Genomic DNA, 24,275 nt, shown 5'->3' with positions numbered 1-24,275 from the left:
TATGTTGGCACAAACTGGCACCTAATTCTGCTATTTTTTATTTTTTTTATATCATGGTGTAGTAAGGAAATACTAAAAAGCTTCCTACATTCGCACCAGAAAGCTGCCGTCTCTCCCCGCTTAACACCATCATGCAGCAACTTGCTGCATGATGTTAATCTGGACAATTTTTGTTTAACTTAAATGATATAGTCCTATATTAGATTGATCTCTAAGTTAAATCCACTTTTAGTCATACTGAAAGAAGTTAACAGAGAGATCTTAAGGAATTTACCTACTCCAAGTTGTTGCCTACATTGGCAAACCCTTCACTAATGCCAGAGGGATTTCCTCTATGGGTACTTACAGCCAGTGGGAAGACCTAGCTCTGGCAGTTTCTCAACATGCACTGTAATCCAGTTATGCAATTCTATTATTTCCCAGACCACACACATTTACACACAGACGATGTAGCTGCCAATCTAAGGGCTAGACTGACACACCACAAGAACAACAAAAAAAACCTGGTCACTTAAATGGATGGTTCGAATAGACATGCACACAAAGTAAGAGGTCGACATGCAGCGAGAGGTGTGTGTCCCTGTCTTAAGTATGTCCGATGATCTCATAGAAGCTAAGTATTAATAACAGCCGGGTTATTTCTGGTTATGGCATCACTCTATGTATCTGTCTGAATGTGAGCTAAGTATGTGACCTAGAACAATAGCTAAATCTGCAAATAGAAAGTAGCAAAATTAACAAAAAAAACAAAAAATATTAGATCTACTTTTTTAAGCTAGTTTTTTTTTTTTTTTTGCTTCCTTACTGTATTTGTCTTTGGTTTTTATAATTTCAAGCTATGCAAACATCACAACAAACTGACAGCGTCCACAACTGTGCAGCTTCTGCACATGCAACACAAAGAAAAATTCTTACATAGTTGCTGTTGTGTCATTTGGTTTTGATACAAAAGACAAAAAAGTAATTTCTTTTCATTTGTGACTTGTAAACATGGGATATCCATTCACTAGGAACAGAAATCAGTCTGAGGTCATGTTTTCACCATTTTTCCTTACAGTTTTCTGGATAAAATTATTTTAATTAAAAACTGTCAGATGTTTTTAATTGCTATTTATCTTAAGTATCAGATTAAAGGAGTGTCACATGTTGTGCCAAGCATACTTATTAACAGGTCTGTGACGATGAAAATTTTTTCTGGATGATAAATTGTTCCAGTCGTTATCGCGATAAACAATAATATTATTCTCTTGAGACCATTTTCACATAATATAATGGTAATGGCATAATAATACAACTCATTCTCAAAGATCAATAAACTGTATATTCTGACAGACATTTAACGATGGAATTCTTTAAATATCTAAAACAAAGAGTCCACACATGCAAAGCCCAACACAAAGCCCTCTTAATATTTGAACGTGAAAGCTTTTTGTTCTAAGTTGACAGCAGTAACCACCACACCACTGCACACAAAAAAACACTGCATTTAATCGTAAGGACGTGTCTTGGTTCTTGTTTCTTTTGTTTTCATTCATTATTAACATCAACAGAACTTTCAGTTTCAGAGTAAGGGATTTAAAACCCACTGTCTGGTGTATTGCTCAGGCAAACTCACGCTGGTGTGGTGGATGGCTCTGGTGCTCCACAAAGCAACAGACGGAGGTTGGTGGTCAATGGGTGAGCGGCGAAGCACATCCTGTCACATCACTAGTACGTCACAATCCTAACAGAAAGACACACAACCACGAAGAATGGGCCAATTAAAATAACATGCTTGTTTATAGATTGTGGGAAGAAGCAGGAGTTCCCTCCAAGAACCAAGTGAGTGTTCAAACTCAACATACGAAGACCTAGAATAGCCCTGAGACTTCAAAACAGAAAAGAAAATGATAAGTGATGAACCAAGCTGATTTGGAGTTACGGAATAAGGATGGAAGACTTAGAGGTTTTGCCTTTAGTTGGGAGGCTCAAAAACATTCATGTCAGAATTAACACAATTCTAGAATTAAACTATTTCCATATGGGAAAAGAAGTTGAGGTGGTTGAGAAAAATAAATACCTTGTTTCCTGGGCTGGAAACAAGGTATTGTTTCTACAAGAAGGGACAGAGCAGATTGTACTTCTTGTGAAAGCTTAGATCCTTCAGCGTTTGCAGCAATATGCTGTTGTTGAGAGTGTAATCTCTACTGCCATCATCTGTTGGGGTAGCAGAATCATAACTAGACTCAAAATAACAGACTCAACCTGAGAAAGACGGCTGGCTCTCTTCTGGGACTACTGTGGAACCACTGGAGATTATGGTGCAAAGAAGGATTTTACATAAAATCAAAACTGTGGAGAACCTTGAGCATTCTCTTCGTAAGTTTGTCATACAACAACAGTGTCTTCAGTCAGAGGCTTTTTCTGTTTCACTGTCATACAGACCGCTACAGGCAATTTTCCTGCGCACTGCCATCAGCATCTACAACAACTTTTTGAAGAACTTTGAATAAAGTCATTTCCCTTTGGGATCAATAAAGTATTTTTAATTGAATTGAACTGAATGAAACGGATTCAGAAAACTATTACATATACTATAACTGAAAGCCTGGAGTATCATGCTATCAAGCAATTTTTTTATTTAGTTAAACATCCTATCTTAATAAATAGCATATAGGTGTTTGGGCCACATTTTTGAATAGAAGTAATGTATTTCTTTTGCTTTTTGCCAGTCACTTTTACAACTGAAAAAGAAGAAAAGCATGCTCAATTTTTAAAAAGCAAAACAAAAAAAAACAAAAAAACGCACTCAAAAAAATGTGTTTGAAAACACTTTAATTACTGAATCCATTGTGATGTAAGATATGGCAACGGGGTCATGCTAGAAGATGGTTACAAAGAAAGACGTGGCAGTCAGGAAGAGTAGTGTTGTCACGGGAAAACTTTGGCCCCGCTGAGCGGTGTTGAGGTAGTACTCGGCCACCTTCTTGTTGGGGTTTGGTCCTGTGAACCAAAGCTGCATGCAGCGACCAGAGTCTTTGGTAAGGGTGGTGTAAAGGTAAGAGTTGGACCAGATTTGTTCACACATGGATTTGGGTGTTGCATAGACATCAGTCCATTTTCTGCAGTGACTGCCTGCGGGACACTTGTTGATACCTGTGAGAGAAATGTGGAGAAATGCATAAATCTTACATAAAGGAAGTTACTCATTTGTACGCATAGTCAAACATATTCTTCTGTCTGTGCTCTTTGCTTCTCGTGTATCTTACCAGAGCTCCAGTCCCATCCCTTGTGCCAATTTGTCTTGCAAGTAAAATCATCCTTGCAGTCTTCCCACCACTGTTCACAATCTTCTTTACAAAGAGGCACATTCAAGATCCGTTCCTTCCGCCAGTTTTCATCTGCCTAAACACAAGGGACAACTGTTTTCTATAACAGAATTCTTCACAACACATAAGTTTTACAAATAAAGCAGTGTACTCTGGTAAATTAGTTATTTTTGAATAAAATTACATAAGTGAAAAAGCACATGAGTTGGTTTTTGTTTCTTTGGTTTTCATTCATTATTAACATCAAAAAAGCTTTCAGTTTCAGAGTAAGTGATTTAAAACCCACTGTCTGGTGTATTTACTTATGTCTGGTCTTAAAGCCCACCATGGAATCAGCTCAAGTTTTCTTTTATAAATCACAGACTATGAAGTTTTCACAATTAGTATTTGAGCTTTTTGTGAAGATTGACTCCTGGTCAACTTCGATTCTTGCCAACATATCCTGTCATTTGGATAAATTTCAATGAAACATCCAATTTCATCTCATAGATGGTTCTTGGATATATCATCTCCTCTGAATAAAAACAAAGCAGCCACTCTTAATGCCTTACTTGATTACCTGAATTATTTGAAATCACAGATGGCTCTTAAGTCTCTGAATTCAGAATGACCAAAACCAATATAATGCAGTCAGGACCCTTTGACCATTCCTCTCACGGTTATAATCTTAATCCATTAGAAACCATCAGTAAAACGTTTTCCAATAAGCATATGTTAATCTTTATTTTGTGCTGGGGTTTTCTTTTACACTCTTGGATCATTTTCTCATTTTATGTGAATAACTGAACTTTTTTAATTTAGACAGTTTTAAATGTGTTTAAAAATGAACTTGAAATTCACCATCATCCAATTAATCTGTAAAGTATTTTTCATAAATCTATTTCGAACCAACAAGACGCATAAAATGAACTTCAAGTTGTTCACTTTTGGCCAAATACTTTTGCTGCCATCTAGTGTTGCTATCTCACAGACACACTTCGACAATACACACCGATTGTATCCAGGGTCCCAAGTGTGGGGAACACTCATAGAAGCAAGTGTCCTGGATCAAATGTTGCTTGCACTTGGAGCTCATAGCACCGCAGTGGTTCCAGTTGAAATAATACAGGTAAGAGTTGTCATTGTGAGCCTCTTCGCTGGTGTTAGCAGTGCAACATGCATTCTCACGCCAGGGGGCACACTGCAAAGAGGATGTTACATCACGACTTGAAGTTATCGCTTGAAATAGCCTTCTTTGCTGTTCAATGTCAATAACACCCTGCATGTGTTTCTAACCTGACGGTGCAGTGCTCCCTCAGGGCCCGGCTCCACTTTGTGATGTTTTGCATCCATGCACATGTTGAGTTGGTCCAGACACAGAGCGCCACTGGAAAGGGTGAGCAGACAGCCCAGGAACAGCAGCATGGCTGTAGAGGAAAAACAACCTGTGGAGGTTTGATATCAAACAAAACACGAAAACAGCAGCCATTCGCTGTACTTTTCAAAATTTCATCTTAATCTGAAGGTATGTCTACCCATCCATTTTCTTTACACCCTTGGTGGGGTTGGGGAGGTGCTGGTGCCTATGTCCAGCTAACGTTCCGGGCGAGAGGCAGGTTACACCCTGGACAGGTCGCCAGTCTGTCGCAGGGCAACACAGAGACACACAGGACAAACAATCATGCACACACACACACACACACACACACACACACACACACACACACACACACACACACACACACACACACACACACAGGGGCAATTTGGAGAGGCCAATTAACATGACAGTCATGTTTTTGGACTGTGGGAGGAAACCGGAGTACCCGGAGAGAACCCACGCATGCACAGGGAGAACATGCAAACGCCGTGCAGAAGGACCGGGGCTGGGAATCGAACCCAGAGCCTTCTTGCTGCAAGGCGACAGTTCTACCAACTGCGCCACTGTGCAGTCCCCATTTTTAAACCATTACCAGAAATAATTAAAATTCGTATCCATTATTAAATTTAAGAGAACTTAGTTCCTCCTTAATTCACTCCTTGCACGTCTTTGTATTTTTTTAGCCTCGTTAGCACAGAGTAATGTTAGAATTATGTAAATTATTTAGGTTGCCTTCATTTGTCACTTTTAGTCATTCATTTCAATCTAAATCTTCCACCTGCATACCTATAACAGTCCTTTCAAGCGTTTTTTTTTTCTAGAGCGTAAGACTAAATATTTACACTGCTGGAACAAGTGGCACTGCCACTGCTCAAGGCCACAGGACACCGGCATCATATATTTGGCAATACAGTAAAAAATATTAGACTACAAGCTAAACTTTTATTAAAAGTGCAGTTGTGACTAAGTTAAAAACAATAAGGGAATCACCTACTGAGTTGAATTCAGACTGCTATACACAATAGTATGCAAAGATATTAAAGTTTTGAACGCTATCAAACTGTAATAAAAATATATTATTTTCTATGTAATATAACTGAATTGTTTCAAGCCTCTGCCCCTACTATTATCTGTTTTTTTTCTAGAGTGTAAGACGCTGCTATTTAGTACTGTTCCATAATTATGAAGTCGAAGGGAAATTATAAATGGTTTTTAAACATTTTTTTACAAAGCGTGACATTAATTTCCATTCATACCAATGCCAAAACTTTGTAGAATCACCTTTTACAAAAGTTCAACTGCAACTACTGTGGGTAATATTTCTAGCAATGGAAAACAGTCAGGACATAAATAATGTTGCTGTGCTGTAATAGCTCCTATATATCTAGAAATAGGGTATTTGCTACATATGGAGACCACACATACTGTTCAGTCTTTTCTCAGGATACAAAATCAAAACTTTTACCATAGACTAAACATATCATAATTTTTTTATAGTGTCAAAAAGTCTTGCTTTTAGACTTAGTCGAAAGAAATGAAGAACAAATCTCTTTTACCTTTTCAGTTTGTCTTGACAAAATTATCAAGTAAAACTTTATCCCCAGTCAACCTCGAGCACACTTCTCTAGACAAAACAGGAAATTCAAAGCGCACACATTGAACACTCCTCTCTCATGCTTCCTGAGTGGAGTGTGGACCAAGACAAATCCCTCCATAACTAGTAAGTAATTTGTTTCCAAAGTTCAAAGTCTAGGTCACAGTTGTTGAAAATAGCAAGAACAGACAAAAGAGTGCAAGTTCCTTCACTGAAGTGTGTGATAATCTGAGATTTTATTACACGTGGCAGGAGATAGTTTGGCCAACCGTGAGGTTGTTCATCGTCCCCCTCCTACCTACATGTGATTGAAAAACTTACAGAAAATAGCTTGGTGAGTCATTAGAAGAAAAAAGAAGCATTTCAGATATCTTTTTGCCACACTTGTGAGTAGCTGGTTTAGATGAAATATTAACAATGCACAGGATGTTTTTAATATGTGAAGTCACTTGAGCCACAGCAGATGTTTTATATGATCAAATCTGAATAAACATCAATATATCTTATAAACTGTGAGTGGGAAAAACAAAGAAAGGCAAACATTCAAAGAAAAAAATCATTCATTTGTCAGGGATGAGAGTACACTCAACACACATTGACATGTTGTCATGTAAAAATACTGCTAATGGTAGCAACTTTGGGATTACCTGTACCAGGGTCAATTACAGTAATTTCTTTTGAAAGTTCATGAGCTTCTGTTTGCTGTCAGTCATCAACACCAAACTAGACTGAACCAAAACTGTTTTGTATTTTGGGCTATCACACAAGTGGATATTTGATCTTTGTTTTTGACATTTTGAGAAATTTTGAGTGCTGAACTGTTCTTTTTTCTTTTTCTGGTTAATAACAGATGAGTACAAATTAAGTCTGAATTTATGATCATGCTTCAAATAACAAAGGAAAGAAGCGTGTTTTCTCCCAGTTTTCTTACATTTCCATTACAAGTTCCACAAACATGCACAATACTAGTTCCACGTTTTCTTAGCGTCATTGAGTCAAAGGTATAAGCCATTGTTTGAAGAACAATGTAAATTTTGCCCCTGTGTTATATTGCTATTGTCGGGACATGTGCTTAAGGTATTTTTACGCAAGCGGAACACTTCTGAGGGGGACTTTATAGATGAACACCGCTTGTTTCCGGTTTTCGTTGTTTTGAATTATTTCGAAGCAGCAGCGACATACTGACAGGTACATAGTTTAATATCCTTGAAAATATTATCCTTTATGGTTTTGAATGTATTCTAATGATTCGTTAAATCTTTTATTTAAAGTAGTGTAGTGTATTCCCGAATTTAAAAAGTCTCTGTGCTGCTGTTGTGTTTCAGGGCGAGCGCTGGGTTTAAAGCTTGAGCTCAGAGTCACATTGACTTATTTTTGGACTTATTCTCTGACAGTTATGTCGACACTGTTTCCGTCCCTGCTCCCGCGGGTCACCGAGTCTCTGTGGTTCAACCTGGACAGGCCTTGCGTGGACGAGACGGAGCTGCAGCAGCAGGAGCAGCAACATCAAACTTGGGTATTCCTTCACACTGCTCCATGTCTTCCCTGCTCCCATTTCCCCTGTTTTTAAACTTGTGATCTCTGGTCACTTCAGCTGCAGAGCATCGCGGAGAAAGACAACAACTTAATGCCCATCGGGAAACCTGTTTTTGAGGTAATCGCAGGCTGAGAATAAACCGTTTTGCGTGGTTTCCTTGCGTGGATATAACTGTCTTTTTTTTTTTTTTTAAATCACGTTACATCCACGACTTCAATGTATTTTAGGATTTTTCTGTGGTAGACCAAGATAAGGTTGTGCTTACCGGTAACCGGTAAGTGGAAGGAAATTATGAAACCCCCAAATGGAATCTGGTGCAACCATTTATCTTTTGAAACCACCTATTAGTAAATAGATTCCACATCTGTGTATTTTACTCTTAATATAAATATAATTTACCTGTGGAGGCCCAAGAGGAGGATACACACCAAATAGATCAGGAATAGAACCTGGGACCTCTGGGTAGAGGACCATCGCTCCTATACATTGGGCAGGTTCTTTTCCACCCTGCCATGCAATGCTAAAAATGTCAAAGAAGATGCTCTGGGCAGAGGAGACTTAGTCCTTAAATATGCAGCCAGATCCACAACAGCATTAATTAGATTGAGCATGTCCACATGTTAGTCCAGACTGGAACCAAATTGAGATTACATGGTAAGATTTTAAGTAAATGTTTAGACGAAAGCTGGTTGTCTTTGTTGCAGTAGCTCACAGTTGCAGTAGCTTTATTTGAACTGTCTGAACTTGAGCTGTTTTTTGCAGAAAAGAAGGAGCAACAAATTTAGTCTCTAGATGCTCACAGATGTTAGAGACGTACCCCAAAAGGCTTGAAGTTGTAATTGTGGTGAAGGATGGCTCAAACTCGGGGGGGCCTCCATGCATGCAACACTTTTCAGATCTCTTAGTGTTAGATATTTTTGAAAACTGTCCAAGAAGCGATATAAATCGTTAAGTTTATTGTAGTTTTCATTTGATGGATGCAGGCAGGTTATGAAGAGGAGGAGGAAGAGGATGACGAGGATGAGGAAGACAGTGAGGAAGACTCGGAAGACGAAGAAGACATGCAGGACATGGACGAGATGAATGACTACAACGAGTCGCCTGATGATGGCGAGATCAATGAGGTTCCTTAATTTAACCTTTTAATGTAGCTATTGCCATCACTTGTTGTTCTGATTAAACCCAAAATGGATAAATCTGCCTTTGTTTCCCTCGATCAGGTGGACATGGAAGGAGCAGACCAAGATCAGGACCAGTGGATGATTTAAAGCAATTTTCTGTCGCAATCGGCGTCTGGATTTACACTCGCTACCAAAAATGTGACTGATGCCTAACCACTCTGTGACTCAGATATGTTTTAATATTTGTGCACCTGAGATGAAAATCTAGTTGAAACGCATTAAGATACTTCAGGGGAGCGTTCAGGTGAATCTTAAGCTGTGATCCATCAGTCTTTAAAGCTGTAGACATTGTTGGACATTGCTGTGAAGCTTGCTGCCTGGAGCACACTTAGAGATGGGAGGTTTGTGTATAAATACTGCCATTGGTCCGCATTTCTTGTTTTTAACTGCAGGCTTACTTAACCAATACATCTGGTTAAAGCTGCTTCAAACCTGTCAGGTGCCCTGACGTAGACCCAGGGACTGTTTTGCACACACTCAACCCAGCAATCTGCCATTTAAACTTCGACCTGGTCATATCTTAAGTCATGTGCTATGGAGATGTTCTGAATTGCTGATTCAGGGAATATTGCTTTGGTCAGCAAAAATAGTTTACCTGTAAAAACAGCCCATCTTTAAAAAAAAAAAAAAAAAAAAGAGAGTCCACTTCCCTTTTAGTGCAGTGCTACTGAATTGTGGTTGTAAACTCTCCTTCAGTAGAGGGTTTAAAAAATAAAAAAAAGCATTGTAAAATAGTAATGTGTTCAGACAGAATGCCTCTGCCTATCAGCTCTATCAGCTCTCTTATCTTTATGGTTTGCAGCTGGGAACAAATGCTCTGATTAAAGTTACAGGTCTTGGTTAAAGGTCATCATAAAGATTCAGTTTTTGAGAGATTATTTTTGTTCTATTTGTATTTTTGATTTTATTTGCTATAAATTAAACAGCTACATATTTTATTAGTGCTTTCTTGTTTTTTATTGGGATAAATGTTGATGTCTAATATTGGGTCAGGATTATGTAAATCCTGTTTAAAGGCTGAAAAAAACTGTAATTGTACTTCTCTGGTGAGAGTCCAACATTAACTTTATCTATTTCGGTGTTTAATTTCTGGAGCTGGGCCAGTGAACTGAAGTTTTACAGGAGCTCTGATGTCAAAGTGCATTTAAGTGACATGCAACTAACTTTATTTGAAAGATTTTATTTATTTTATCTCTGATCAGTATTTTCAAACCTGATTTTAATATTTGAGTTAAATCAAAAATAATTTTCTACAGTTTACTCTAGTATCATGAAAATATGATTGATAGATTGAAATCTAATTTCCTAATTAGCACTGAATCCCCAACGACTTGTATTTGGGTGGATACAGAAAGCTTCACTTATTAATGCTGTTTCACAGCTTTTATAAAATCTTAGGTATAAAAATAAAATGCCTTCCTCATTTACCTAGAAAAACTACATTGCCTTTTTAAAAGTATTTAAATTGGATTTAAGTTTCAACTTTTAAAAAATGCTTTGATACAATTTCTTTGAAACTCTAGCAGAATATTTATGGTCAATATCCCATTGGATATTGACCATAAATATCCAATGGGATATTTATGGTCCCATTGGACCATAATGGTCCAATTGGACCCATTGGACCATTGGACCCATTGGACCCATTGTCAAAAGCCTTTTCGTCAAAAGGCTTTTGACGAAAAGCCTTTTTCGTCAAAGGCTTTTGACAAAAAAAAGTTCCTTCCAGGATTGTCCTGGAAGTATTGTGTTTGGCTTAGTTCATTCCCTGCCAAAAAGATTTCCCATAGCATGATGCTGACATCATTATGTCAGCATCCCTGGTGGTCAGGGTGATGTACAAAGTTTGTTTTGCATGTAGGCTATTAAGAAGAATTTTAGCCTCGCCTGACCAGGGCATCTTCTTCCACATATTTTCTGTGTCCCATAAGCATGGTTTCTACTGGTGCCCTCTTTTAGCTACTAGCTTAGGTTATCCCTTCAGACATTTGCTTGCACTGGATTTTATTTCAAAGTATGAGAGCAAACATGGCTGAATGCAATGGCACAACTCAATTTTGAGATAAAATTTTTAAAGCGTTTTAGAACCACTAATCACTTTTTTTCCCCATCAGTTGCTACTTTGTCTGTCACGCACAATCCCAATAACACACTCCATGCTGAAATGTTAGTTTAAAATCAGATCATTTTTACTTTGTCACAGTTTTCTTAACAAAATTGCTATAAAATTATTCTCCGTCATTAACATTTATTTCAATAGTGAAGATATTTTATTTAATTCCCTGGTAGATCAGCTCAGCCATCCCATCCCTGATGCCCCTGCTGTACTCCAGCGTGGCTCGGTGGATCTTCCATTCATACAAGCCGCACTTCCGGAGGTATCGGAGAAACTTTGGAGCCCCGGGAAACAGCACATTGTCAGCCACAATCATAGACCCTTTTCCCAGCAGACCATATCCCTCCAGTAACTGAAGCAAACAGAATGGAACAATGTTAATGTTTCTTTATTAATCTACTACCTGTTTCTTTATTAATCTACTACCTGTAGGTCAGGCAGGTAGCATTTCTTCCAGTGGTCCATGAAGACAAAATCCAGCCTCTCCAGGTTGTAGTCGGACCGCAGCCGAGGTATTACTTCATCAGATGGATTCACAATGAGCTCCACCTGAAGAAACAAAGAGAGATGACACAGAGCAAAAAGTTTGCATTAAGGGGAATTTCGCGAGTAGCTGACCATTTCCTGCTTTCTCACCGTGTCATCATCAAATCCTGCCAGACGGATGATTTTCTCAGCAATGGCTGCGTTCCCTTGATCCATCTCGATGCTGTAGAGTCGGGCCCCAAGAGGGAGAGCCCGGGCGATTCTCACAGCGCTGTATCCACAATGAGCTCCCAGTTCCAGCACTGTTAAAGGGTTTTGCTCCATCAGAAGGCGGTCCAGGATCTTACCTAAAAAAAAACAAAAAAACACTCAAGCTCTAGCAGGTACGAACTCAGAATGTTCTTCACATCAACACTTTATGCACACTGAAGTAAATGGATTCCCTGCCTTTTTTAGGTCCAATGTTGCTGATGAACTCCACCTTGCTGCACCAGTAATCGAAGGCGTCCAGGATGCTGTCTGGGTCCCCAGGTGTGGAGTTAGTCAGAACGTACTGGAATGCACGCTCTTCTCGGCTCAAACCGGTTACACAGTCCTTCCAAATCCTAACCAGAACCGCCCGGTAGAACAGCACAAAGTAGTAGCGGTACCTGATTATCAATGTCAGCAGAAGGGGAAGAAAAGCCAAAGCAATAGCAGGGGACACCATCCTTGAAGAGAAAGAAAACGGCAGATGCATACATTTTATTAGAAGTGTCATGCAATCTCGTTTATTCTTTGACGGCGGTCTTCAGCTCCAGGCCTCTTGCAGCCTGGAGTCCAAATTTTGGACGTGTCGCTGGTCCCACACATCTGAATTAAACAGTCAACTCACCTCAGTGTAGTCAAGTTTTCCAGAGTCTAGCTATTGACCTGACTATTTGATTCAGCTGTGTTGGAGAGATGCATCTAAAATTTGCAAGGAGTTGAATATCCCTACCCTTTGAAATCACATTTTAAGTAAAGATGTCTGAGCTGAAATAATTTAAGCACATAGGTTGCTACAGTGACAGTATTATGGTAACTTAGAGTAAATGGTACCCAATTCATAAAAACCAAATCAAAAATCATAACTATTTCTCAGGTATGTTAATTTGTCAGGTTGCCATATCAGTTTAAATAGCAGAGAAGAAGAGTGTAAATGAGCACCTGGTTATTTTTTCATTGGACCTGGATGCCAAATATGTGCAGTCAGCTAGGGTTGAACAGAAAGTTTAATGAGACCTTTGGAAGAAAGGGCTAAAACTGTTAAAACCTCTCCCTAAAACGACTGGATTGTACCTATAACTAAGGATACTGAGTTTCTAAATAAGGAGAGGTCCAACCAAACTTTGGGAATCAAAATACATGACCCATTTGTTGTTTTGTTTCTTGTAGAAAAGAGCGTAACTTTTGTATTGCCACCATTTTGATTATAATAGCAATGACCTGCCACTGACCTGTGTGGAAATTACTAACTCTACACAGACAACATGCAAACTTGCTTCAAGGCAGCTGTGTAAATAACTCTACAATCATTTGTACATATTGAACAGATAATCCTAGTTATCTAAGAGCTATTACAAAAAATACTATTACAACCAATAGTATTTGGAGATAGCGCTACATACTTTTTCTTGACAAATAAATATTAAACTCCATTGTCACAATTTGGATTAGCAAAATGTTCCAACAGTTTTAATTACAAATTGTCTAATTAAAAGAAATGTAGTCCTTTTTATATCAGCTCCAGTAATATTACCCTACCTATATTACTGCAAAAAGCCCTATATTTATTATTATTGGCTCATTATTAGATTTTTGTTTAGAAACTACTATATTTTTGGCAAGTTACTATATACTTAGCTTAACAGTATTAAAAATGTATAAAGTATCACAGAAGGATGCTTCTGTATCAACTTTCTTATGTGTGCAAATTACACAACAATGACTTACTGTTCTATGAATCTGTTATTTTGAGTCACTAAAACAATTATTTCCACAATATGTTCATTTTACAGAAGCAAGTTGATTTATCTAAACTTACTGTGGTCTTAAATGACAGAACTATTCATTTGAATAAACAATTATGTTGAAATACTTTCCATGTACTTGCCTTTTCTGAGATTGGCGGCTTAATCTACAAAGCTCTATAAACGTTTGAGACAAATTATCGTACGTTTTCATTCTTAAATCTATGAGAACAAAATGCTCCACCATTCTCAAACTGCATCCACAAGCTCTCTGCTGTGGATCATATGCAAATAACAACTGTTGAAATGAAAATAGTAAGAAAAACTTACCTGTTTTCTAAAGAACAGTGACTCTTTACTAAACGGAAGTGAAAAGAAGCAGACCAGCTGAGACCAGAGCACGAGAGGAATGCACCTGTATCTGAGAAGCTCGGACACTCTGCAGTTTGAATAATTTATGCATCACGTGACTGACGACATGTATACTGTGATTATTGACAGTTGTTTTAATGAAGGTTACATAAAGTTGAAACATTGGATTGTCTGCTTTTATAATGACACGTGCTAGATCCCCATCTGTCAATATCTAAACCAGAGCAAATTATGTGTGTAGGAGCAGACAGCGATACTGATGGAGGCGGCATGAAACCGATACATCAAGTTAGCATCAACAGGTGTGTTTCTGTGGAGTCCAATTTCTGTCTTCACTGAGTCATGGTGGAAAGATCAAGAAAAGAATGAGCAGAAAATGTATGCAAAACTATAACACAAAAAGTAATTCACTGATGGGTTTAATTAAATACACAGGGGAATATTCAAACACAGCAAAACTATGTGAAATACATACAAATTGGATGAAAAAAGTTAATTAATATGACTTGAGAATTTCTTTATGATGTGGATATTTTCTTTATGCATGCAAGTAAAACTCCACAAACATTGTCGTTGAAGGGTTACACTTGATGTGAAATAGTAACTTTCCAAAAGTTGCATCACCATCACTGCCTGTGTAACTTCACCACAAATATGTTGAAATGGCCAACAATCAGAATACAGCTCTATGTCTCATTCTTCAGAGTTGAAAGGTTTTCTAAAAAAATAATAACAAATCAAATAAAGTAGCATCTTGCAAGTTTGAATTTTGTAACAATCAGGCTGTGGACAACTTGAACTGAAAACTGATAACGCCAGATACATATATATTTTTTTATTATTATTTCGTACTTTCAAAACATGGGAAACATGCATTTAGAACTGGAAATGTGTATGTGAAAAAGAGCTAATACCATTTCACAAGGTGTAAACAATAAAAGCGGCCTCATAGTTTACAATTTTCTAATGTTGTTTAGTGTCATAAAAAAGTTCTTATCTGTTGATGCTTCTGTCCCCTCACCCATTTAGTTTCATGCCTTAACTCTTCAGATCCTTCCCAGGTCCCCTGCCCATGCATTTTTAATAATGAACATTTCTAACAAAACCAGAAGACGTTTTGCTTATTGCACTAAATGGAATAGGAAATGGAAATCAATTATCAGACACATTTGTCAGTACAAACACAAAAACAAACTTCCCACACTGAAGGTGTTTTTTTAATGCTTTCTGATGTCTAAAGTTTTTTTTTACTTTTTCCTTGAGCTGTCAGCTAGTGCATCCTCAGCATCATCAGCTACACTACTTCAGCATCCTTACTGCCCATTCTCAGATTCATTGTTACTACATTTATTTCTTGCACCAAACCTGTTCAACTTATATATTAGGTACACTTCACTTCCTTTAAGTCTTTTTTTCATGTAAATATATGTCTACCTTGTTAGAAAAAGATGTGGTAATGCAAAAAATAAAGCAAACTAATTAATAAAATAAATTGCTTTAGTCACAAAAAACTATGGGTTATCGTCAAAATAAGCTTTTACTACAGAAACAGATACTCCAGTTGAAATATTCTCAAAATCAATTAAAAGACTACTAATGCATGATGTCTGCTGTAATGGAAAGTGGGTTAATTGTAATTTCATCACAATACAAAACCAATTCTGAACTTTTACAATTTTAATAATCCCTAGCAGTTAGGTCACATCAATTTTAAGGGTGTCATACAACTTATGCCAGGTGGGAGTATCTACTCAGTCTTGAATATTTTTGTGATGTCTATTTTTCTCAGTCGTAGTATTTAGGAATGGTTGTGTCTGTTAGATTTAGGCGAATAAATATAAAATGTTACTGCTAATAGCTTACAGGCTAAACGGCTAATTGTTTACAGCTCTGGACAAGGCTTCTTCAGAAGACTTCTGATGAACTTCTTTAGCTCTTTGTCCTCTCGGGTCCACTTAACGAGTCGAGTCAAAATGAGTCTTCCTTCTTCAGCCTGAGCTAGGGCCAGGAACCATCCATCTTGGGGTCTGTTCTCCAGCCTTCCTCCTCTCTTTGCCTTTTTTTTGTCAACCGGCTCCTCATTTTGCTCTTGCTTGTTGCTTGTCTCTGCCAAGTCTAAGCCAGGACAAGTACAGCTGGCTCCTTCCTGCAGCCACAGAGCCCTGTGGGTCATTGCGCCTCCAAACTCCTGCGCCCTCTCTGCACCTCCCCCTGCCCACCTCAGGATGCGGCTGCGGGCCACAGGCACCAGCTGACGGTCGCCTCCTACTGTTGAGACACTGTCCAGACGCATCTTTAAAGCTGTGATGTAGAAGGAGAGATTTTAATGCTGTTTCTAAAATGTCACTTCAGACAACTTTCTGATCTAAAAATTTATAATGTCTTTGCAAAAACATCACATTAAAACGATTCGAGTCTTCCTAGATAAAAAAGGAGAGAGGGAATGTTTTGAAAGGCTACGTTGGTTCCTCACCGTATGGACTGTGACAGAAGTTTTCCTGGATGTCAGACTCTCCTTCAGCAGTCAGAGAGCAGGCATCACAGATGATACTCCCTGTGGAAGGGAAAGAGAAACAGGATTGTAATTCTGGCTGTCTGAAGTGGGGGCAGAGAACAGAGGATAAAAACAGACTTCATCGCCAGAGCAATAAATTCAGTGGTCACATCAATAAAACAGGCAAAGAAACAAAATTACATGAAAAAACATAAAGAAAAAAAACATAACTACAAGAAAAACTATTTGCAAAAACATGTAATTAAATAAAAAGTAAAAAGAAAATCTAAGAAACAAATACAATCTCCATATAATAACATTTTAGATGGATTTTCAAGTAATTTATTTTAGTCCTTTTTAGCTTCTCCTATTGAAATGAGAGGTTGTAGACACTCAACCACTCAAAAATATGCCCAAACTGTTAATGGCAATTTTTTAAATAAATATAAGAAGTAAGCTGTCTAATTAATATTGAGTAAAAAGCAAGATGTAAATTACGTCACAGCGATCACAAATCTAAACCTTTTTTTCAGAATCCGCACACAGACCTGTGCAACACAGCCACTTCAGTAAAGAGGCATAATTATCCAGAGGTTTGACTTGGCTTATCGTTAATGCCTACCATCTGTACGGATTACAATGATCACAGTCGTTGTCAGGGCTTGTTTAGTATGTAAATTTCAGCCAAACATCTCAACCTGACAGAAGAAACCCCAAATGGAAACATCAGTATCAATTAATCACATTAACATAAGAAGTAAAATGTCTTTCATCTATGTCTATATCTGTTAGGTTGGCTTGTAAGAAAGATGTCAAGGTCCCACACTTGTTGATTCGCGACACCCAGTGGGGACCCGAACCTGATATTGGTAACCACTGACTTGGGCTAAATTTGCATTAAAATGAAATGCAGCCAGTAAACAAATAAAGTCCACAGAACGGTGCCGTGAAAACTCAAACTACGGCAGATTGTGTGATGTGTTGTTTGAATTGGAGTCATAGTTAAAAGTGGGAATATGCTAAAGACGTTGTACCTTTCAGCTGCTCCTCGCGCCTGACCTCCTCTTCCGTCCGCTCCTCCAGCTGTCCGGTTGCTGGGATACAGAGCTCGGTCCCGCTCGGGAACCGAGAGCAATTAAACATCTCGGGCCAGGGGAACCCGAAGGCGCTCATTACGGGCACGCAGCCGTCCCGCACGGCCTCGCACAGGTTCCTGCAGGGGCTCACGGGCCCGCCGAGCTCCGGCAGGCACACCGGGGCGAACAGCGAGCACAGGAACTTCTTGGTGTCCTGGTGGCACAGCTTGGAGATGAGCGGCAGCCAGGCGGCCGACTGCTGCTGGGCCTCTTTCAGGGAGTCGTGGCCGAGCAGGTTGGGGATCCACATACGCCGGTAGCCGATGCCTTGGCACAGAGACAGTGTGCTGGGGATAGGCTTACAAACCGAGCGGACCGAAGAGCTGAACCCGATGGTTGGAGGTCCGAGCAGAACTGGATCCGCAGGGTCGGAGGCATAAACTACACCGAAGAGCATGATGAGAGAGCTGAGCAGAAAAACAGACATGGCTCTGGTACTTTAGTGAAATGTTCACAGCTAGCAGCACTGCCTGGACTTGACTCTCCTTAGGGTGTAAACAAAGAGGTGTTTGGTAGAGACAGGGGGTAATTATAGGGCAGGCGCCTCCCAGTCATCATCCCACCCCATCAGACGAACTGACTCAAACACAACAGGACCAGTTCTACTGGATCAGTAAACACTAAGCACATCATATAAATGCTGCAAATACTGTGCCTTGGGAATATTCCTAAACCTTATCTTATTTCACATTTGGTCATGTTGCAGTTGCAAACTTAAATGCATATTATTGGGATTTCAAGTGATAGGGCAGATTTTTAAAACAATATTAATACTGTATGTGGTTTCCAATATGTTTTACTGATAAATTTATGTAAAAAACTGGGCCATTTGCTTTGATGTAGACCCTACAGGAGCTGTTCATGTATAGAGTTGTGATCCTACTGGTAGGTGAACATCTTCTACCCCGATCTCAAAATTTTTTTGGAGCTTCTAGGTTTTCTACCAGAAATACTCTGGATTTACGTCAACTGGGGTCAATGACCATCTTTCCTATTTCTGCTGACAAGCATTTTCACAGCATGACACTATCACTGTTTATCATATGGACAAAGTTTTGGGGGGGAGTGGGGATGTAGAATGTATTTTAACATCATGTCTTTTGCATGTAGCTAAAAAAGTTCAACTTTGTCTCATCTGTCCAGAGCACTGTGGTCAATGTGTTTGTTTTGTTTTTCATGTCCCTTGCTTGACTGGCAGTAAACTTTAACCTGACTTATTTATGGCTGTCTTTGCCATCCCCTGTTAAGGCCAAATTTCTGTGTTCAGAAATAGTTGCCCTGACAAAAACTTCTCCCACTTGAACTGTGGATATCTGCAGCTCTTTCAGCGTTAGGTAGGTTGTCGTACTATTTTTCACTTTCAAATGATGGGCTAAACAGGGGTCTTGAGATTTTGCTTGGAATATCATCTTACACAATATTTCTCCATGTCTTCAACACTGACCTGCCTGGTGTGTTTCTGGTTCTCCATAATACTTTAATGTTCTCAAATGAACCTAAGAAGCTTTCACAATGACAAAAAGTAAGTGCAATTGTTATTTTGCACTTACTTGCACAGGTTTTTTTTTTACTGTCATCAGTTAAAAAAATCTTAAGAGTCTTAATTGCATCAACCATCTAAATATGTAATTAAAGATGGATTAATATCTTATAAAACCAATAAACCAAGCTCTGTTATCAATTAAAGTAATTGATTGTCTGCATGCTGTTTACATCTTTCACGGAGTGGACATTTGTAAGTTTCACTGTTATTTGTTTTTCTAATAATACGTTTTCAAGTTTTTTAGATGATGAGATAGGCTGTCAGCAACGTAAGTTGTAAATAGAATTAAGGGGCTGAAAATAAAATGTAGCGATATTAGAATTATGGCAGCAAACCAGCAAAACGCAAAGAACTTTGCAGTTTTTCAACCAAACTAACCGACTGAGTTCAAATGCTGTTGGATGCAGTTAATGTTAGCTAAAAGATCATTAGCTGATAACAATACAGCACCTCCAGCTTGTTAACAAGTAGCCTATAGGCCACTGAGGATGTTGCCTATGTTCAAAATTGGGTAGATCTGGTTACATTCCCTTGAGTAACTTTTCTGAAAAAAAAGAAAGAAAAAGTAAAGTACTTATTAGAGTAGTTTCACAGACAGTACCTTTTTCTTTTATTTGAGTCATATTATTGCTTTGACTCTTTTTCTTTCTTTTTTTTTGTTTCTACGATTCATTTTGCCCCCACCAAAATAAGCCACTGCACTGAATATGGGACTGCAAATTGGTCAAACCTTTCTGGGTTAAACCGGTGGATTTGCTGAGTAACTGGTTGGACGTAGCGGTCCCATTGACAATTAGTCTACTATGCAGGTTAGAAGATAGAACCCAAATAAAAATGGGTAGGGCAGTAAAGTGGAGGGGCCAATGGTTCTCTAACCCCCCCACCCCCCCTGTTCTAGCAAAGCTGCACAGATCACTTCCAGTTCAGACTTGTGTTACAATATTGCATTTAGTGCCCACAGTTCTATTGTTTTCATAGCGCATGCTCACTGCGTGCTATTATTACCCCTAGCAACAGTTACAATGCTGCTGACAATGATGTCATCAGCATGACTTCAAATGATGTCTGTGTCATGAAGCCCTGCTAAGAATGACTGTGATGTCACAGAGTCCATGACATCACCAACTGATCAGTTAATTCTCCGGTCAGTCAATTAACAATTCATTTGGACATTTTAGCTCAGCTCAATACAGATAAGTAACGAAAGATGAATAACGAAAGCTCACAGTTCACTTTTTTTTTTTTTAAACATGAAAAAAGGTTCTCCAACAAAGTCCATTCTGGTCCAACAACCCCGGATCACAGGGAAAAAAAACTTTCTCAGCAAACTTCTTTGAAAGGTGATTGAAAAATCTGCAGATGGGCAGGACCAACTCTGCATCATGTCAGAGAAACATTTTTGGAAGAATACTCTGAGGTTTTGATCTTACTTTTGAGAGAAACAGGAGATTAAATGTGGATGTTCTCTCAGAAGTGTTAGAAGAGCCGAGTGAACGGATTTTCCAAAGTATTGCCAAAGATCCTTTCCACTTTGCTTCTGGACTGCATTTAGTTGGACTTCTTGATTACCCAGAAGGACATAAAGTTATTGTGGAAGAATTCAATCATCACCTGGAGAATCCTGTTCCTCCAAAGAAAATGTTTACATCTACAAAACAAAAGATCAGAAATACTTTTTGTATTCTTGTACTCAGACGAAAACTGCCTGAGTGAGGATTATACTCAGGCAGGCATGGACCCTGAACGATTTTTGAGGGACGCGAGAGAGATGGGTTTCAAACATGCAACCGAAGAGGAAAGAAGAAATACGGTGGAAAAAATTCTTTGGCAATTGATTTATAAGTAAAGTCATAGAGGTAGATAAGCTGAGTCAGGACCTACCTCTGAATCCGGACCTGCCTCTGAGTCCGGACCTCCCTCTGAGTCCGGATCGGCCTATGGACCTGCCTCTGAGTCCGAACCTCCCTCTTAGTGTGGATCTGCCTCTGAGTATGGACCCGCCTCTGAGTCGGGACCGACCTCAGAGTCCGGACCTGCCTCTGAGTCATGACCTGCCTCTGAGTCGGGACTTTCCTCTGAGTCTGGACCGGCCTCTGAGTCTGGACCTGCCTCCGAGTTGGGACCTGCCTCTGAGTATGGACCTGCCTCTGAGTCGGGACTTTCCTCTGAGTCGGGACCGGCCTCTGAGTCAGGACTGGACTCTGAGTAAGGACCTGACTCCAAGTCAGGACTGTCCTCCGAGTCAGGACTTGCCTCCCGGTCAGGACCTGCCTCCGAGTCAGGACTGTCCTCCGAGTCAGGACCTGCCTCCAGATCAGGACCTGCCTCCAAGTTAAGACCATACTCCGAGTGAGGACTGGCCTCCGAGTCGGGACCTGCCTCTGATTCCGGACCGGCCTCTGAGTCCGGACATGCCTCTGAGTCGGGACCGACCTCTGAGTCCGGACCTGCCTCTGAGTCGGGACCATCCTCTGAGTCGGGACCAGCCTCTGAGTCCGGACATGCCTCCGAGTCAGGACGGACCTCTGAGTACGGACCTGCCTCTGAGTATGGACTAAAAAACATTGAATGCCAAGACGTAGTAGACTTTGAGAACCAGGACATAAACAAAGACTATTCATATGTGAACGCAGGTGATCTAGTTTTGGAAGACATTGAATCGATAGACTTCGAAGACCATGACAAGAATGAAGAACCTGAGATAAAGCCTGCTGTTGAGGTGAAGCCTGCTGTGGAGATAAAGCCTGATGTCAACAGAAACAGTGTGTCGTGTTGAAGGGACACTCTCCAGCAGAGAGGATGCACAATGCGCCATATTTGGGAGCACAAAAATATTCCCAATGCAGACAAACCTTGGTGCTGAAAGCAGGACAAAAATACCAAGATTTGGTCTTTTTGAATTTGCTGGAACTGGAGTCAAGTGAGGACCTCCCTCCGAGTGAGGACCATCCTCCGAGTCCGGACCTGACTCCAGTTCAGGATCTGCCTCCAAGTCAGGACCGTCCTCTGAGTCAGGACTGGCCTCTGAGTCAGAACCTGACTCCAAGTCAGGACCGTCCGCCGAGTCAGGACGGGCTTCCAGATCAGGACCAGCCTCCAGATCAGGACCTGCCTCCAAGTTAAGACCATCCTCCGAGTGAGGACCTGCCTCCGAGTCAGGACCTAAGTGTTTTCAAAAAACTATTTTCTAATTTTTTTATTTTTTATTTTGTTTGTATGCCAGGAGGTCTGCTTGCACCCCTCAGCAATAATATTTAGCTAAATATAATAATTTAGCAAAAATAACCTAGTCTGGCTGTCCTCAGACTCTCAGAGCCTCCATGTTGTTCAGACACCGGGTCCATGGTGAGGACGAGGGGGGAGGATCTGTGCCCTCCAACTATCAAATTATGGGCAAGAATATTTTTTATACACTGGTGTGTGGAAAAAAAACGTAGGTCTGATGAAGTTAGAAAAACGGCTCTATTTTCTACTCTATTTATTTTTGTAATTGTCCTCACTATAGCGGGAAAAAACCTGCCTTCGCCCCTCAACACAAAAACACTTCAGATGCAGAGAAAACTTCTGACTTTAACTTAGTCAGGCTGCTAAATGCCCGGTTCGCTACAAGCAGTCTTAGTCGGTGTACCGACTGATAAAAAGAATGTCTGTCTTTATATCAGATATCCTGGTATAAAGACACGGTACTGCGACGGTCACCGTGAGTGGCGACGTAGCTCAAAGCCCCGGTACCACCCGGTACCACCTGCTCTCTGTTCGCTCTGCTTCTACTTAGAGTTTCTACCCAGGCGGGTTAAAGCCGCAGCTGACGGGATCTGGGCTGGAGGTGAGCGGCTGTAAATTGAAGTTATTGCAGAATCTCAAGTATTAAAGGAAGATTCGGCCCAGAGCATTTAGAATTGACAAAAATAAACATCAGCGAAAATATTGCAGCAATAATTAGAACCGCAGTATTAAGCCAAACATGCCACAATTAAATAAATCAAAATGTCCCTAAAGCATCGGAGGACTGGTTTGGGGCTACCGGGGGACAGATGTGCATCGCAGCGGCTGTTGATGAAGGGCCGGCCCAAGGTAATATGGGGTCTTAGACAGATCCCCCCCACCCCCTTTCCTACTAAGAACCTCAGCATCACTGTGTTATAAAAACACAGTTTGTGGCATTCTGTCATCATCTACTCACCCCATGGGTTTTAAGAGGCCCTTTCAACTTTCAGACAGAAGCTGTCAAGTTTACCGACATGTCTTGTCCTGTTCTGCACTACTCTTGCACTTTGTTGCTTTGTGCATTTTGCATTAAGGAACCATTCAAACTGGGTCGAAGGCTGTTAATGATAGTTAAAATCCCCAAATTATAAAAATGTATGTTTCATTCTTAAAATAGCACTTGCAGTTATATGTTTAATAAGCCTAAATAAATTGAAACAATTTTGTAAAGGGGACTCGGGACAACATTTCACCAAAGTGGTTTGTATCCATTGTGACTTCGCTATGGAGTGAAAATAGATCGTTTTACACACGCACAGATATTTTGAGACTATTTTCACGCCATACTTCGCTGATTAAGTATTATACTTCTAGATCTCCCTTTATGCATGTTAAAGCCCCAGGGGAAGGTCCAGGCATTTTCATTGCTCCCTGACCGCCCTTGGCTACTTGAACAACCAATGAAGTCCCAAAGTCATTATGCCCCTTCTCAGTTATATTCATCTTTAAAGGTAAGTTTTCATATAATATAAAAACTACCAGTTTTTATATTATACCAAGTCAGGACCGTCCTCTGAGTCAGGACTGGCCTCTGAGTCAGAACCTGACTCCAAGTCAGGACCGTCCTCCGAGTCAGGAGGACGGTCCTATCTATCTATCTATCTATCTATCTATCTATCTATCTATCTATCTATCTATCTATCTATCTATCTATCTATCTATCTATCTATCTATCTATCTATCTATCTATCTATCTATCTATCTATCTATCTATCTATCTATCTATAGATCTATCTATCTATAGATAGATATCTATCTATAGATAGATATCTATCTATAGATCTATCTATCTATAGATCTATCTATCTATAGATAGATAGATAGATAGATAGATAGATAGATAGATAGATAGATAGATAGATAGATAGATAGATAGATTTTTTTTTGTCA

The 24,275-nt window shown here is 39.7% G+C and overlaps 4 protein-coding genes across 8 annotated transcripts; 1 reads left to right on the top strand and 3 right to left on the bottom strand.

The window, feature by feature from the left end:
- Positions 1–2,797: 2,797 nt before the first annotated feature.
- Positions 2,798–6,387, bottom strand: folr (folate receptor). 3 transcript variants are annotated; one of them, XM_008425483.3, is made up of 5 exons: positions 6,225–6,387; positions 4,584–4,732; positions 4,300–4,488; positions 3,249–3,384; positions 2,798–3,135 (listed from the first exon to the last, which is right to left on the bottom strand). In XM_008425483.3, exons 2-5 carry the CDS (start codon positions 4,710–4,712, stop codon positions 2,861–2,863), a joined length of 729 nt encoding a protein of 242 aa, XP_008423705.1. In that variant the 5' UTR covers positions 4,713–4,732; positions 6,225–6,387; the 3' UTR covers positions 2,798–2,860. The 3 variants fall into 3 exon arrangements, with proteins under 3 accessions (XP_008423705.1, XP_008423703.1, XP_081470451.1); XM_008425481.3 differs by having other exon boundaries at positions 4,584–4,714; XM_081614325.1 differs by lacking the exon at positions 6,225–6,387 and adding an exon at positions 4,823–5,068 and having other exon boundaries at positions 4,584–4,714.
- On the top strand, positions 4,708–9,918 carry anapc15 (anaphase promoting complex subunit 15). 3 transcript variants are annotated; one of them, XM_008425479.3, is made up of 5 exons: positions 4,708–4,812; positions 7,657–7,778; positions 7,857–7,916; positions 8,783–8,923; positions 9,020–9,918. In XM_008425479.3, the coding sequence occupies exons 2-5, from the start codon at positions 7,659–7,661 to the stop codon at positions 9,065–9,067; spliced, it is 369 nt and encodes a 122-aa protein (XP_008423701.1). In that variant the 5' UTR covers positions 4,708–4,812; positions 7,657–7,658; the 3' UTR covers positions 9,068–9,918. The 3 variants fall into 3 exon arrangements, with proteins under 3 accessions (XP_008423701.1, XP_008423700.1, XP_008423698.1); XM_008425478.3 differs by lacking the exon at positions 4,708–4,812 and adding an exon at positions 6,442–7,450 and having other exon boundaries at positions 7,588–7,778; XM_008425476.3 differs by lacking the exon at positions 4,708–4,812 and adding an exon at positions 6,445–7,450.
- An 842-nt stretch (positions 9,919–10,760) lies between these two features.
- Positions 10,761–14,241, bottom strand: tomt (transmembrane O-methyltransferase). The gene is made up of 5 exons (XM_008425484.3): positions 13,904–14,241; positions 12,030–12,292; positions 11,733–11,929; positions 11,523–11,645; positions 10,761–11,448 (listed from the first exon to the last, which is right to left on the bottom strand). The coding sequence occupies exons 2-5, from the start codon at positions 12,289–12,291 to the stop codon at positions 11,251–11,253; spliced, it is 780 nt and encodes a 259-aa protein (XP_008423706.1). The 5' UTR covers position 12,292; positions 13,904–14,241; the 3' UTR covers positions 10,761–11,250.
- Positions 14,242–14,348: 107 nt separating this feature from the next.
- Positions 14,349–18,085, bottom strand: sfrp2l (secreted frizzled-related protein 2 like). Its single transcript, XM_008425485.3, has 3 exons — positions 17,474–18,085; positions 16,419–16,499; positions 14,349–16,246 (listed from the first exon to the last, which is right to left on the bottom strand). The coding sequence occupies exons 1-3, from the start codon at positions 18,000–18,002 to the stop codon at positions 15,828–15,830; spliced, it is 1,029 nt and encodes a 342-aa protein (XP_008423707.2). The 5' UTR covers positions 18,003–18,085; the 3' UTR covers positions 14,349–15,827.
- Positions 18,086–24,275: the final 6,190 nt, after the last annotated feature.

Source organism: Poecilia reticulata, chromosome 13, assembly GCF_904066995.2.
Source record: "Poecilia reticulata chromosome 13, P_reticulata-male-v2, whole genome shotgun sequence".
Classification (NCBI taxonomy): domain Eukaryota; kingdom Metazoa; phylum Chordata; class Actinopteri; order Cyprinodontiformes; family Poeciliidae; genus Poecilia; species Poecilia reticulata.
Note: the sequence above shows the minus strand (reverse complement) of the source record. Positions and strands in the feature narration are given on the sequence as shown.

Excerpts from the sequence above, each read along its gene's own strand:
- folr (XM_081614325.1), bottom strand. Across the intron at positions 4,489-4,583 it reads AGGGAGCACTGCACCGTCAG|TGTGCCCCCTGGCGTGAGAA; the intron begins GTTAGAAACACA and ends TCCTCTTTGCAG. Across the intron at positions 3,136-3,248 it reads GGGATGGGACTGGAGCTCTG|GTATCAACAAGTGTCCCGCA; the intron begins GTAAGATACACG and ends TTTCTCTCACAG.
- sfrp2l (XM_008425485.3), bottom strand. The coding sequence starts at position 18,002 with ATGTCTGTTTTTCTGCTCAGCTCTCTCATCATGCTCTTCGGTGTAGTT. Across the intron at positions 16,500-17,473 it reads GCGCGAGGAGCAGCTGAAAG|GGAGTATCATCTGTGATGCC; the intron begins GTACAACGTCTT and ends TCCCTTCCACAG. Across the intron at positions 16,247-16,418 it reads CTTCTGTCACAGTCCATACG|CTTTAAAGATGCGTCTGGAC; the intron begins GTGAGGAACCAA and ends TCTACATCACAG.
- tomt (XM_008425484.3), bottom strand. The coding sequence starts at position 12,291 with ATGGTGTCCCCTGCTATTGCTTTGGCTTTTCTTCCCCTTCTGCTGACA. Across the intron at positions 11,930-12,029 it reads CAACATTGGACCTAAAAAAG|GTAAGATCCTGGACCGCCTT; the intron begins GCAGGGAATCCA and ends GTTTTTTTTTAG. Across the intron at positions 11,646-11,732 it reads CAGGATTTGATGATGACACG|GTGGAGCTCATTGTGAATCC; the intron begins GTGAGAAAGCAG and ends TTGTTTCTTCAG.
- anapc15 (XM_008425479.3), top strand. The coding sequence starts at position 7,659 with ATGTCGACACTGTTTCCGTCCCTGCTCCCGCGGGTCACCGAGTCTCTG. Across the intron at positions 7,917-8,782 it reads TCGGGAAACCTGTTTTTGAG|GCAGGTTATGAAGAGGAGGA; the intron begins GTAATCGCAGGC and ends TGATGGATGCAG. Across the intron at positions 8,924-9,019 it reads ATGATGGCGAGATCAATGAG|GTGGACATGGAAGGAGCAGA; the intron begins GTTCCTTAATTT and ends TCCCTCGATCAG.